At 49.7% G+C, this 14136-nt stretch overlaps 1 protein-coding gene across 2 annotated transcripts in view; it reads left to right on the top strand.

The window, feature by feature from the left end:
- The window catches only part of UBE2K (ubiquitin conjugating enzyme E2 K), a 400326-nt gene that overhangs the window by 111563 nt on the left and 274627 nt on the right, over window positions 1–14136 (top strand). For both annotated transcript variants that reach the window (XM_069631775.1, XM_069631776.1), the window contains one exon: window positions 13557–13615. In XM_069631775.1, the coding sequence (XP_069487876.1) occupies window positions 13557–13615 (59 nt within the window). The remainder of the gene's footprint in view (window positions 1–13556; window positions 13616–14136) is intronic.

Here is a 14136-nt window from a genome sequence, read left to right as displayed (position 1 = left end):
TGAGATGGTTCAAATGGCAGGTCGTTTTGGGACTGATGATGCCCACCAGTCCAATGGAGGAAGTTGTCCTCTTCTGAGCTTCCCTGTCTATTCAAAAACTGGGTCAGGACAGCAGCGGTCACTTCAGCAGGCTTCACCGGTTGCTGGAAGGTACTGCAGGTGTCTCTGGTCATCTTCGTCTTTGGTTATTCAGTTCCAGTGGTCAACTTGTCTTCAGCCTTAGGATGCTTGCCTTTTAGCCAGGAACCCAGCCAATTAACACTCTTGCTACATTCAAACTTTGGCGTTGGCTGTCATTTCGGACTCCTCTTCTGCCTTCTGTCCTCAGACAGACAAACTGGAGCATCAGCGAGCTTCACAAGGAATTCCCACTGAAGACCAACGTCAAACAAGGACGTCCCCAACCCAGCACGGCAGAAGGAGGACCAAGAACACAAGAAATGGCAAAACAAAATACAGCCACCATTTTGGGTAAATGGTGACCCTTCTTTGTATTACCGCATCTGTGAGCACAGTCTGTGAGTAAAAATGACATAAGCCGGTAGAACACGTCCACTGCCACCTGCCGTTCAGGTATAACAGAAATGTTACAGGAGCTGTGCGAAAGGGGATACATTGAATCTCATCAACACTCTGATCCCGCAAAAGAAAAGGTAAGAAGGATAAAAATCTCCCTACCCTTAGGTACAGTAGTTCTCACAAGGAAAATAAAGGAGAATAAAAAGGAAAGCCCAAAGGGGTCCCAGCAACACTGCACAAAAGGTGCTGCAAAAGTAAATTCAAGATGCCCTGGGAAATATGGAGGAAAGCTTAACACCATTAAATAAAAACACAATGAACAGGGGTTGCCATAGTCTGAGTAAAAGAATGAGTGGGGCGGTGCGGGAGGGGATGAGGCGGAGTGCCCACTCATTCAAGAGAACAGCCAAAAAGATCCCCCCAGTCAAGCAAAAAGTGCTGGCAGTCTCACAGGTTGTCAGGATTTGGCATAAAAATGAAAAACTAATTTTTCTTTTGGATGTTTGACGGCATGGAAGTGGCTTTTCAACAGTTGCAAGTTAATAAGGAAGTTACCAACACAACATCCAGTGATAGTCTTCTGATTGTATGGCAAGGGATGCCTACCTGATTCTCTGCATACGGATATTGAGAAGAAGCTGGAGGATTTGGCTTTTGATGGGGGGGGGGGGACATTTCCCCCTCCACTGGATGAAGTATTACAAACTTGTAAGACTGGTATTATCTGTGTACCATCCAGGTCTGGTTTCCAGCCCTCTGCTGCCTTTAGGGCTTTCAAAGGAAGACAGTCCGCAAAGAGCATGTTTTCTCCTTCCTCTTCTTTTGACAAAAAGAATGGATTTTGTTCAAGATCCAAGTCAGCAGTCTCCTCCACTACCAGCAAGGACATTGCTCCAAAATCTGCTAGAGGAAGATGGTTCAGATGTTTTTGGACAACACCATGGCAATGTTCTACCCGAACAAGCAAGGAGGGACGAAATCTCCCTTGTGTTCCCTAGCCTGCGAGCTAAAAGAGTGGAGCCTTTTTTTTTTTTTAATCCTGTTACATCCCATCTCCACGAAGAGACCGTGGAGGCAAACTTTGTCTGTCTTTGGCCATTCAAACAATATTTATAGTTGTGCCATGTTCTAGTATTACCATTAATCAGGAATACCAGACCCCTTTTTCTTTCACAAGGGACAATCTGTGGTTTTCCCTGCAAACCAAGGGCAATGCTTGTCTTTGCAAGTGCCTTAGGGGAGGCCTTTCCTAGAACTACCAAAGCCTGGAAAAAAATAGTAATTTTGATAATCTTTCATTCAATGCGTTAAAGCCGCAATATGGAGTACTGACTCCATTTGGCCAAATCAACTCATGCTTTTGAGAGCACCTTTTTGAAATAGGTCATGGTGTTTAAGCGGTAAATGCATAATTTGGAAACCTAAATATTTTATGTTCTTATTTGCTAGATGGGAAGGGGCTACGTCTTTTAGGAGTTGGTCTGGGGGGACAGTAAATTTTTAAATCTCAGATTTATTGATGTCCATTTTAACACATTCCTGTGTTCTACTCTTGAGCACATGTAGCAAATGAAGAGGTTGGATGGTTTGAGGGGGGAAACCAAAATATCATCGCAAACATGTATAATATGTGTATTCTTTCTTGTCATGTTTGCAATGAGTAATCCACATCAGGTGAATGGTACAGGGGAAGAGATGACGCAACCTTCTTGGTGCCTCTTGCTAGTGTGAAATGTTCTAAATGTCCATTAAGTTGGCTTCTTGCGGTGTGGTTATTAGAACAGGCTTTTCAAAATGTTGAAATTGAATCCCAAATCCCATTGCTACCGTTGTTGGAATAAAAAGACAAATTAGCAGCACAAAACATTTTCAGCATGTAGTTAGTAGTTTGGGGTGCCGCTCTGCCTTATTGTAGTTTGTTTCGTACGAGGGAGGAGTCTTGTACTGTATCTGGAGACTTCGTCCCTTCTTCCGTAGGGGGAGCCACCCTCTTTGAGGCTAGGGAGGTGAGCCTCCCTCCCCAGCAAAACCCTCCCATGGCGTTTGGGCCAGTGTGGTGTTCAGAACTTAGTCCCTAAAAGGGGTTTTCCATCCACCCGTACTACCTATGGTGTGTGCTTTGGAATCTCCCACAAGTATGGAGGAAAGGGGACGGGACATAGGAGTATAATAAGTTACTCACCGTAGTGACTACCTTACTCCAAGGCCATAGTCCCCTTTCCTCCATACGCCCGCCCGCCTTCCCCTCTAATATGTATCGTCTATTATTGGTTAAATGATCTCAGACCTGGCGATAGAAAAGGACTGAAGGGCGATGCACGGGGCGCAGCTCAGGAAGGTGGGGTTACGGCCACGTGCGGTACCCCACGTAAAAATAAAAGGACACAAATTCCAAGGAAAAGGAAAGGCAGGCGACTACCGTACTAGGCCTGACGACATTTCAGATGGTGCTGGAGTGGTGGTGGTGGTGGTGGTAGTGGTAGTGGTGGGAGTTTGGGGGGGGCAAGTAAGGGAGGGGGGAGGAGACAGGCGAGGTTGCTATCATACTAGGTCCAGGGACAATTCTGATGAAGTGCATAGAAGAAACTAAGGGGACGAGATGGGGGGGTGGGGGGGGAGAGGAGAGGAGGAGGGAACTGAGAGTAAGCGGTCAAAATAAGTGGAGAAGCAAGAGGGGAGAGCGAATAAAATTGCAGAAGTCCGTAGTAACACATAGTTGCAAGCCAGGATACAAGATGAAGATGGGAGCAGCATGATACAGGGCCACCATGAGTACAATATGCAAAGGCAGTCCAGCATGAGTGTTGAGAAAGTGTGAAGCACTGTGAATCAGTGAAGTCCATAAAAGTCAATTTTGGCAGGATTCTCCAGGATCTGGGAGCAGCTAGGTTTTGCATCCCTACCTTGTACAGTTGATCTCAATGTACTGGAGGTGGTCTTGGGCTGCCTCTGCAAACAGCTTTTCCTTGTTCTCAGTTCTTTGGCTGGAACTTTCCTTTAGGCGTTCCTCGGGCTTGCCATTCCACAGGCTGCCTCTCCTCCTGCACCTGTAACATAAAACAAGGTGTTGCTCATCTTTTCCCTTAACTGGAGCAGATGTACTACCTGGACTTGCACATTTTTGCCTTGGGCCCGAGAGCTTCCTCAACAATAAGCATAATTCTATAAGGCATCAGTGACTTGTATAGCCATTTTTCTATACTTGATAAGTGCGGTTCACTTTTTAGTATTGTAAATCATGTTCCTGTAGCAAACTGATATTACATGTTTCTGCTGAGTGCACTGAGACTGCACTAAACATAATCCTGTATTTTATTGATTTTTTTTTTTTTTTTATTAAGATTTAATTGCCCTTTTTGGGGAAGTTTCGTAACGTGTCACCATTCATCCTCCCTCCTTTTCTAGGTCCCATATATCTAGCGTTCACCTGTTAGGATGGTATTCTATTATTTTATCGATTTTAAGTGAAATACTTATTAATTTTTTTTGTATACTTCCTTTGTTGTGATATGTGCAGAGTATTTGACAGTGTTTTTAACCGCCATGCAATACGGTCTGTATGTCTAGCCTAATAAAACTTGGGTTCTAGCCTAACGCTTTTTAAGAGTAAAGCCTGATTATTCAGCCTCACTAACAATTCTGATAATTGTAGCTAACTTGGTGGATTCTTAATTTTTAGTACAGCTAAGTCTTACTACTCCTTTCTCCAGAGGAAAAACTCAATTAAGCCCACTCTAATCATGCAGTTACAAGTGAGTGTCCTTTATACGAAGGTGGTCGAGATGCTCAGCCAGTACATTTTGGATCTCTTGGCAGGCACATTTAGTCTTGTCCCATAAAAGACAGTACTTCGGTGGCTTGAAGTCATGGCGGTCAGCATGGCTCTGTAAGAGCTCCCGGCTGATGCCACGCGCTTTTTAGGAATGCACCGGGGAGCCTGAGTCTTCAACACAGGCTTGCCTGGATTCGGGCAGCGGAACTCTCACGGCATCCCCCGATCGTCTTTGGTGCCGGGGAACAGCCAGGTTGAGCACTTTGCCGGTCCTCAGAGGGTAAGCAGCGGTGGAGGCTGTGATGCACAAGATGGCGGACCCCTGAGGGGTTGTTAACCCAGCAGCACTCTGGCGTATGGCGTCGCCACCCCCCTCTGTGCCCCAGAGTGGCTCCCCACTGGGTCTTGGAGCGGGTGCGGCCACATCGATGACACCGCGCCGCCGGGAACGGGTGTGAGGCACCTGGGTTGGTGAACCCGGAGGGGGCTGAGAGCCTACGGGGTGAGCGAGGATCCTGCAGCCGTGGGGAGGCGCCCCCCCCCCCCTGCTGGGAGGACCAGCGGACGCGAAATCTGGGGGCCGTGGTGGGCCGGCTGCATCCCGATCCAGTCGGCCCCATCCGTGTGACAGCACAGCCGTTAGCAGAGGGCGTCTGGAGCTCCGCCGGAGCCTCATGGGACTCATGCCAGAGTCTGGAGGCTAAGCAGGTGCACCACGACACAAGCGGTTCCCAGTCTGCCCATGCCTGCACTGCATCCCGGCATCTACAGCATCTGTAACAGGGAAGTCCAGTCACAGGAATCTGGAGGGGAGTCGAGGAGGAGCCAGATCCCGGGGGAGGTCGGCTGGTGGCAGCAACCTCACACGGCCCAGGCCTGGAAGCAGAGTGGTGTGGGGGTGGAGCGGGGGTGCAGCCCATCGCAGCGGCCCACTTGGTGGTGGTGCCTGCCCCCCCCAACCCCCCCCAGCGAAGAACCGGACCACTGCGCCTCGATAGAGGAGACCATTCCAGAGGTGGGTGCAGCGTCCTGGTGGGCCCGGCACCCCTACACCCCCAGCCAAGGAAAACAGTTTGCGGTATCCTGAACGCTGCAGGAGTCAGTCAGGGGCGGCTGCCCAGCAAAGCCCAGGCAAGAGGGGCTGGAGCCCGGTGGAAGCAGAGGCAAACTCCTGGGCCCGAATTGGGACTTTTGTGCATCCTTCCACCTGGGCCAGCAGGGCGAGCAGCAGACGCCAGCAGCTGCAAAGGCCACCTCGGGGACTCCGGCCCCACAGGACCCGCTCCCTGGGGGCCCAAGCGGCCGGCGCCCCGACCCGGAGCTCCGTGGCGGTGTGGTGTGGTGGGCTCAATCCAGTATGGGAAGGGTGGAATTCCAGAGGCGCCGAGGTACACAATCCGGAGGTGAGCACGGGCACCTAGCAGGAGTTAAGCCCTGGGCAGTCCCACTACATTAAGCGCCAGACGGGGGTTGCATAATCTCTCCCCCACCCCCCCACCCCCCCCCGCCTCCCCACTTCAGAAGCGTGAACATGTCTGGTCAATACTGGTCGGGCTCCGTCGCACTCCATCAGCTGAGCCGGTGACCTGCCGGCGGGGGGAGGGAGCCAGCAGTGACGGACCCCCTCCTCCCTCTTCTGCACCTTAAGCCAACAGCGCACCGAGCCCTCGACAGGCTGCCAACCTTGCCCACCATGGCTAGGAAATCCAGCAAGCAAACTGACATTGCTACCCTCCTATCCACTCCAGCCACAGACAGAACCAGGAGAGGGGAACGCCTGGAGATGGGGGGGGGGGGGGGGGGGGGCAGGGGGGTACAGGCACTGGAAACACCCACGGGCCACAACCCCTGGGAGACCAGTTGGCAGCGGACACAAAATCGGACCTCCAGGAGCTGCTCTCAGCTCCAACTAAGGAGTTCCAGAAAAGGGACGGAGGAAGTGAAAGGCACAATCACGGCGATGGACAAAAAAGTGGGGGAACTGGAAACCAGGACGGCGGAAGCGGAGAACACCCTATGTGAACACACCTCCGAAATCGAAAAGGCGGCAGACAGACTGGCGGCGCTGGAGGCCAGATGTGAGGCCCTTGAGTTGAAGCAAGAGGACGAAGATAACCGCTGTCGCCGGAATAACATATGTCTGAGGGGCATACCCTCATCAGTCTCGGATACCGACCTGGAGAGCTATGTGCGAGACCTCTTCCATTTCATTCTAACTCTGCTGGACGACAACCCCCTCGTGATCGATCGGGTCCACAGGACCAGGGCCAGACCCAACCCCTCGGTCCCACCTGCCGTCCTCGCGAGACTGCATTACTACAAGGTAAAGGAGGAAATTATGCTGGAAGCTAGAAACTCTCCTTGTATCCTGTTCAGGGATGCCTCTATTTCTCTATATCAGGACTTGGCGGCATCGACATTGGCAAAGAGAAAGGCGCTGAAGCCAGTCACAGAATAGCTAAGGGAGAAGGGAGTCTCATATGACTGGGGGTTCCCCACTACATTAATCTTCGTCTGGGATGGGAGCACCCGCCACATACGTAATACTCGCGAGGCAGAAAAGCTGTTGTTCCAAGATGGGGGAGAGGAAAACAATAATGAAGACCCGCCCTCCGAGCTGGAGGAACGAAAGGTATCCCACCAGGGTTGGTCACGTGTCGAGAGGAGGCACTGGAGGATCTTAGGCCCCCCACAAAAAAGCAAACAACCCGACAAAGATGACTAAGGCGCCCCACGGGCCCCGAGGCCGAGAAGCGGTTCCTGTTGGCCTGAACGCCCCCGGTGGACCTCTCCACGGGACGAATACCAGGCAAGAAATCCGACAAACCGACGAACGGCGCACAGACTCAGTTCTCACCTGCTAGCAAGGGCCAGTTGGCCCACATTTCAGAAGGCCGCGTTGGCCCAGCCAGAGCCCCTCCCTTTTTGGCTGAAGGCTGGTCCAGAGAACCAAGTTTTGTTGTTTTTTGAGGGGGGGAGGGAGAACGGCGGAGGGGGGGTTTAACACCAGGAACACGGAGGACAGTCATAATGATACCCACCCACACGAGGTGGTAGAGAAGGGAGGGAGGCAGAAATAAAGCTCAGCAACCACATCTTCAGAAATGGGACCACCTACCACTAACCCAACTATGATCACATGTAACGTCCAGTGCCTGAACTCCCCTAGGAAAAGGAAATCCGTGGAACATCGCCTGGCCCAACTGGAGGCGGACATCGTATGTCTGCAAGAAACACCTCCTGGCCGCAGACGAGCAACGCATAAAGTTCCACAGATTCCCCAAGAGATTTTTTGCATCCTGCGGCAAGAAAAAGAAAGGGGTCGCAATTCTGCTCAGCCAAGCGGTGGCGCTCTCCAAGGTCCCCGTCAACCGTGATCCCGAAGGCAGATTTCTGCTGATTAAGGGACTCTTGGTTGAACTCCCGGTCACATCTACTGCCCGAATGAAGCCCAGGAGCGCTTCTTACACAAGATCCTCCCAATGAAAACTACCTTTGCTGAAGGGAAATTATTAATTGGGGGAAACTTTAATCTCACTCCGGACCCCACTGTCGATAAGTCCCTGCCACCCAGCGGATCAGACTTTTCAAAAGCGCTGGGACTGGGGGAATTTGTGAGGGAGACTGGGACGATGGACGGCATGGAGACTGGCTAACGACAAAGCAAGGGACTACACCTTTTTCTCACACGTTCATAAAGGTCTTTTGAGGATAGACCTCCTCCAGTTCTCGAGTGCCCTGTTCCCCTGCATCACGGACATCTATATAGGACTGCGGATCATCTCAGACCATGCCCCAGTGGTGGCACAAATACTAACAGAGGATCTGCCGGACCCCCCACAAAGAGCCTGGAAGCTGCTAGACTACCTCCTGACGGATATTGCAGACAGTCAGGAGCTCTCGGAGGCCCTGGAAAACTACTTCACAGAAAACATGGGCATGGGTTCCAAAGAAGCAACTGTATGGGACGCTATGAAGCCGGTCATTAGGGGGGTCGCTATGAACTGCCCTGCAGCACACAAACGCAGACACCAGCTGAGATTAGAGGAATTAGAAAGGACCGTGGCGGAGAAAGCAGCTGCTCATAAGAAGAGACAGTCGACCAAATTATGGTGCGAGCTCCACAAAGCAAAAGTAGCTCTCGAAATGCACCTGACGGACAGGACGACCCAAGCTTTAACATTCACGAAGCAATATTACTACCTCAACAGCAATAAGGCCAACCGTCTGCTGGTGCAGAAGTTGAAGAAACTACACACCAGGAATACCATCACGGTCCTTCAGGATCGAGAGGGGATACCCCGCTGTTTTGACTGTCCGGGAAACCTACGGAGGCGGTTCTAATTGCAGGATTTCTGCAATCAGCCCAGAGGTTGCCCTGCCACCCACAGATGGACGCTCTGGAGGAGCCCATCACCCCGGAGGATGTGGCCGAGGTGATCAAATCCATGAAAAACACAACTCCAGGGCCAGATGGTTTCCCCGCACCATTTTATAAGAAGTATAGCCACATCTTAGCCCCGCAACTGGCCGCTTTGTTCAACTCTTTCTTGGAAACGAGCTCGGTCACCCCCTCCATGGAGGAATCTGTCACTGTTCTGATCCCAAAACCCGGGACAAACCTGGAACTCTGTTCATCGTACTGTTCCATTGCCCTACTAAATGTAGATGCTAAGATTTTCTCGAAGCTCTTGGCATGTAGGCTTGCAGCTCTCCTCCCAGATCTCGTACACCCGGACCAGACAGGCTTTATTCCGGGTCGCAGCACCCAGGACAATATCAGACAGACTATTAACGTCATCAAAACAGCCAATAGAACGGGTGAGGAACTGGTGGTGGTGGTGTCGCTTGACGCACATAAGGCCTTTGACGGGCTGGATTGGGGCTTTATGGGAGCAGCACTCCAACACTATGGGGTGGGACCGAAGTTCCAGAAATGGATATTGGCAAATTATGAACAGCCCACTACAACGCTCAGAATCAATGGGGCGTGGTCCCCCAAAATAGCGATCACCAGAAAACCCACCATGGGTGCCCCATATCGCCCCTCATTTTCGCGTTATCAATGGAACCGTTCGCCACCAGGATCCGCCAAAGCCCCAACATCCAAGGCCTGAAACACAAACGGGAGACCTATAAAGCTGCCCTGTATGCAGACGATGTGTTATTGACGCTGACCCACCCAAGCTCATCGCTCGCGGCACTAGAGGAGGAGTTGGAGGAATTCAAAGCTGCTTCCGGGTTCACAATCAACCCCAAGAAGTCGGTGGCCCTAGGCATCAACGTGCCCAACACAAAGTTAGTTTTGTTACCAGCCAGCCTCCCAATCCCGTGGGCCTGAGCTACCTGGGCGTTCAACTTCCCAAGTTGGCTGAACACACGTACAAGCTGAATTTCCCGTCCCTATTCAAGGACCTCCAAGCGGACATGTCCCACTGGCAAAAACAAGAGATGATATGGATGGGGAGGATCACAGCACTCAAGATGAACTTGATCCCCAGACTGCTATATCATTGCCAAGCGCTCCCGGTAGCGATCCCCCGAAAGGCCAAGCAGGGCGGGCAAGAAGCCATGAGTGGCCAGGAAAATCGTGCTAAGCAGTCCTGGCACTGGTGGCCTGCGAGCACCGGAGGTCGAGAGTTACTGTCTGGCCGCCCAACTCTTTGCAGCATTCATGTGGCAAGCGATGGCCAACAAACCCCGCTGGCTCAAGCTGGAGGAGGACTGGTGCGGCTGTCCACTGGACTCCCTACCACACATCACAGGGCCTAGAAACCCGTCGAACACCGGCCCGCTCTCATCCACCCGGAATAGTTAGCAGCTGGAGGCAGGCGGCCAGGAGGTGGAAATGCAGGGGCTCAGCAGGTCCCCTCTCCCTGATCTGGGACAACCCAGACTTCACCCCTGGAGTGGGGCAGGGGGCCTTCGCCAGTTGGAAAGCAGGAGGCCTGAAGCGGGTCGCAGACCTTTTCGACGGGGACGCCCTGCTCACTTTTGAGGACTGCAAAAGGAAATTCCAGGTCACGGAAGCCGAGAGATTCCGATACACTCAACTGTGGCACTGGCTTTCGCAAGAACCAGTCAGAACACGGGGACATGGAGACAAACGTTAACAACCAGCCCGCCCAAAGGAAAGATCTCATCTCTATATAAGCTATTAGACAGGGTAATTCCGGACTCGAAGGAGCCCTACAGGGTAAGGTGGGAGAGAAACCTTGGCAAGGAACTAGACACGTCTAGCTGGAGTTGCATCTGGACGAGAACCCATAAATCCTCGATGTGTCACGGATCAAGAGGGGGCCATTAAGGTCTGCTACAGGTGGTACATTACAGCTGCAACCCTGCACAAGTGGGACCCCTCCATCCCGCCACAATGCTGGAGAGGCTGCGGAGTCACCGGCATATTGTTCCAACTGCTTTGGACCTGCCTGAAGGCGTGCAATTCTGGAGGGAAGTCCTGGAACAGATCCGACTCATCACAGGACTGACGATACCGTTGGGATCACAGAGGAGGGCTAACTTCCGATATCCGGCAACCTGGCAGGTCTCTGCACGCACTTGCTCACCGCTGCCAAAATCTCCATTGCCAGGCTGTGGAAACTCCCGGGGGGTCCAGCGGTCCCGGTGTGGTGGGTTAAATGTTGGGACATTGCTGCTGCAGAGAAAATCACTGCTCTCTGTTTTGGTAACAGTAATAAGTTCTATAACATCTGGTCCCCATTCCTAGAATACGTGGAGAAATTCCCTGGGGTGGCCAGACAGCCGCCGGCCCTCCGTTGGTTGCTGAGGACGGACTAACATCCCGCAACCGAACTTGTTGGCACCCCAACCCTCCGCCTCCCTGGAACATAACCTGTGTAAGAACATTCTGAAACTGCAGAACTCCCCTCCCATCCCCCCCTCCCCTTTTCTGGTGTCCCACCCCCCTTGAATAAATTGGTTTGCCTCAGAGGAGGCTAAATATGTTTAGTTTCATTAATTAAGGAGATGCCATGGTAACATGTCATTGAATATACTGAAGCCTATGTTTTTCTATAAATGGCAATAAAGAGTTTTGGAAAAAAAAAAACAGTACTTCAGCTAATACTAACAATTGAGGTGTTTTAGAGTGCTCATAGACTACTTTGCACCGAAGCGCTTTAGAATAATGCAATGAGGTTACCTAAGTGCATGAAATGATCTACAAGGGCAAGACTATAAAGACCATGTTTAAACATGAAAATCCAGTAAAATGCCACAAATTGAAGTCCTACAAGAAATGTAAAATAAAGTTTCCAAGCAGTGAGCCCAAAATTAAAGGTGGCTTGGGGGGCTGGTCCCGTAGGATGACAAACTGGGAAAGACGTATCGTTATGGAAGAAGAGAGTCCACGTTCACTGCACCATGGTGAAGACTAGAACATTTGGCAGTGAAGACTTTGGCCAAACCTACTGTGTCCTCCAAATTGCTAAGCCCATGCACTGCTAACCTGCCAAGGGAACTTGTTTCCACACCAATCCATGGAAAACCCCACGGCACACTCAACACTGCTGAACATCCGTGTAACCCAAATGGAGCTCGGAGCTACCAGGACGCAGTAGTAAAGCAACATGCTGTGCACCAGGACTGCGCTGAGCAGAAAACCAAAAGGCAAACCAGTTGCGTCATCCACAGCACACGTAGCTGGCCTTGCAGTTCAATCAGTACACTTCAGTACTTTGGCCTAATACAGGCTGATCTGCCATGACAGGAACACAGTGACCAAGAAATAGTTGCCCAGCTTCATGTCATACACTCTTCAGGACTTCAATTGCCGCTTAGTTGAGATGTTTTGAAGTGCAAAGTCAGAATGGGAACAATGAAATTATCCCTCAAGTTTCTAATGTGCTGCGGCAGACTGTCTCTTCGCTGAGCTGAATAATTGAAGAGAGGGGGGCCATCTTTGTGTGAGGGGACTGAGGTTGACATGATCATGTTCTGTGGTGCCCAAACATGATGTGACCCAACAGCATTGCATCCTAGACATAACATGTGCTATGCAGAAATGGTGGTGTTAGCAATCCACATTGTAGTTGTGAACACTTTTCGCCTGTGTCTGAAATGCAAAGATGGTGAAACCGTAGCTATGAAAACTTGGTGGTAACCTTCTAAATAACATTGTGTGAGAGGTGTCCTCATGGGTGTCTACAGAGAATCTTTCACTGCCAGCAGAAAGCACACAATGTTTTATTTGCATTTCATTCCCCCTGTAGCTGGTACAGGGTGCAGACCAATGTGGAAACAGAATATCTTTGGACTGTGAGCAGACAGCGAGTACTCTGAAGAAAAGGAAGTATTAGAATAGCCACAACAATCGATGCAGATTATCAAAGATTTGGGGGTTTGTAATCTTCCACTTTAAGGCATCTATTGTTTGGTTGGATTTGAAGTTTACTTTCAAGTTCGTGAGACACCATCTAGCTTCAGGATTGAGTGTCCTTTGCAAGAATTGGTGGATGTGATCCTCTGGTTTGAATTGCACACTGAATAGTAATGGCTTTCTGTAGCATGTTTTACATTGTAACAATTCAAAAGTTTTATATCCTGTAGTGGTCATCTTATGTTGAAAGTAACCAGGGTCAGGTGCTCCTTTGCTCCTCAGAGCAGGTAAAACATAAGGGGGGCCTGCTGAAAAGATCCCTTTTCTGAGGCCTTCCTCCACTGTCAGTAGCTGCCATTTTGGTTGGTGAGATTTAGCATACGCCAGGAAATTGTGTATTCTTTTGGATGTTTATTGTGTATTCTTTTGGGGCTTAGTCAGGCTACCCCCTAGCTCTCATAAGGGTAACTCATTTGCCATTTCGTTTTGACTTTAGGAGTGTGTCAAAGGAATGTCACTGGCCGTATGCCTACCCAACTTTAAGTTCAGATTACGTTAATCAAAACCTATGGTTTTCTATCTTCTAGCAAGACAGTGGAATATAATGGCAATCCCAATGCACACAGAGCATTGCTTGCCTTGTAATAACCAGATAGCTTTCGACCACTGGTAGAATTTCTTTAATTTGTCAGGAAGGGTTGGGTTACAATAGAAAGCAAAAGTTGTGATACTTTTTATATTGTGCCCCTCAAGAGATGTTTAACCTAAGAGAAGAAATATTTTAAATATTAACAGCGCTAACAGGTGGGTGTACTGATGCTGATTAAATAAATGCTTGCAAAAAGTGTAATCGCAATAGTTAACATTTTAAAGATTAGCTTGTAAATGTTTATATTGATCAATTTTAATTATATACATTTTTTAAAGGTGGAAGATATCAGTTGGAAATAAAAATCCCAGAAACCTATCCATTTAATCCTCCAAAGGTAAGTGTTGTGTTGGAGATATTTGACTTTTCTCTCTTGCTAATATTCTTAAAAAGGTCATGTATGGATTACACACGAGTGTACGTTTCATATAGGTCTGACTACAGTTGTATGAATGAGAGCAATGCCCCCTTCAAATAAAGCATCAGTGCTTTTATTTAAGTCACATAAAATGGTTTGTTTTATGTATTATGTTTCAGACATTCTTCTGCAGATTTGAGTCCACTACCCGCATGTTTCCAAATGTGGTTCCACTCTCCCCGTCCGCCGTATTTAAATCCAGTAGCCTAGATTAGGTGTAATGCTGCTAATGTGAGTGGGTAAACTTTAAGTAGGCTTATTTGGGCAGTACTAGAATAGTCCCCTGAATCTGTGAGGATAACTTTTTTCCATTCCTTTTAACAATTTATGTAAATGGGATGGCATTGCAAGCCATAGCTTCCTCCTGCACTCAAACTATTGACCCAAAGTTCATACAGCTTGTATGTGCTTAATCATATACAGTAAATCAGCTCTTCAAA

The sequence above is a fragment of the Ambystoma mexicanum genome, chromosome 6q, assembly GCF_040938575.1.
Source record: "Ambystoma mexicanum isolate Mex_15411 chromosome 6q, UKY_AmexF1_1, whole genome shotgun sequence".
Lineage (NCBI taxonomy): Eukaryota > Metazoa > Chordata > Amphibia > Caudata > Ambystomatidae > Ambystoma > Ambystoma mexicanum.
Note: the sequence above shows the minus strand (reverse complement) of the source record. Positions and strands in the feature narration are given on the sequence as shown.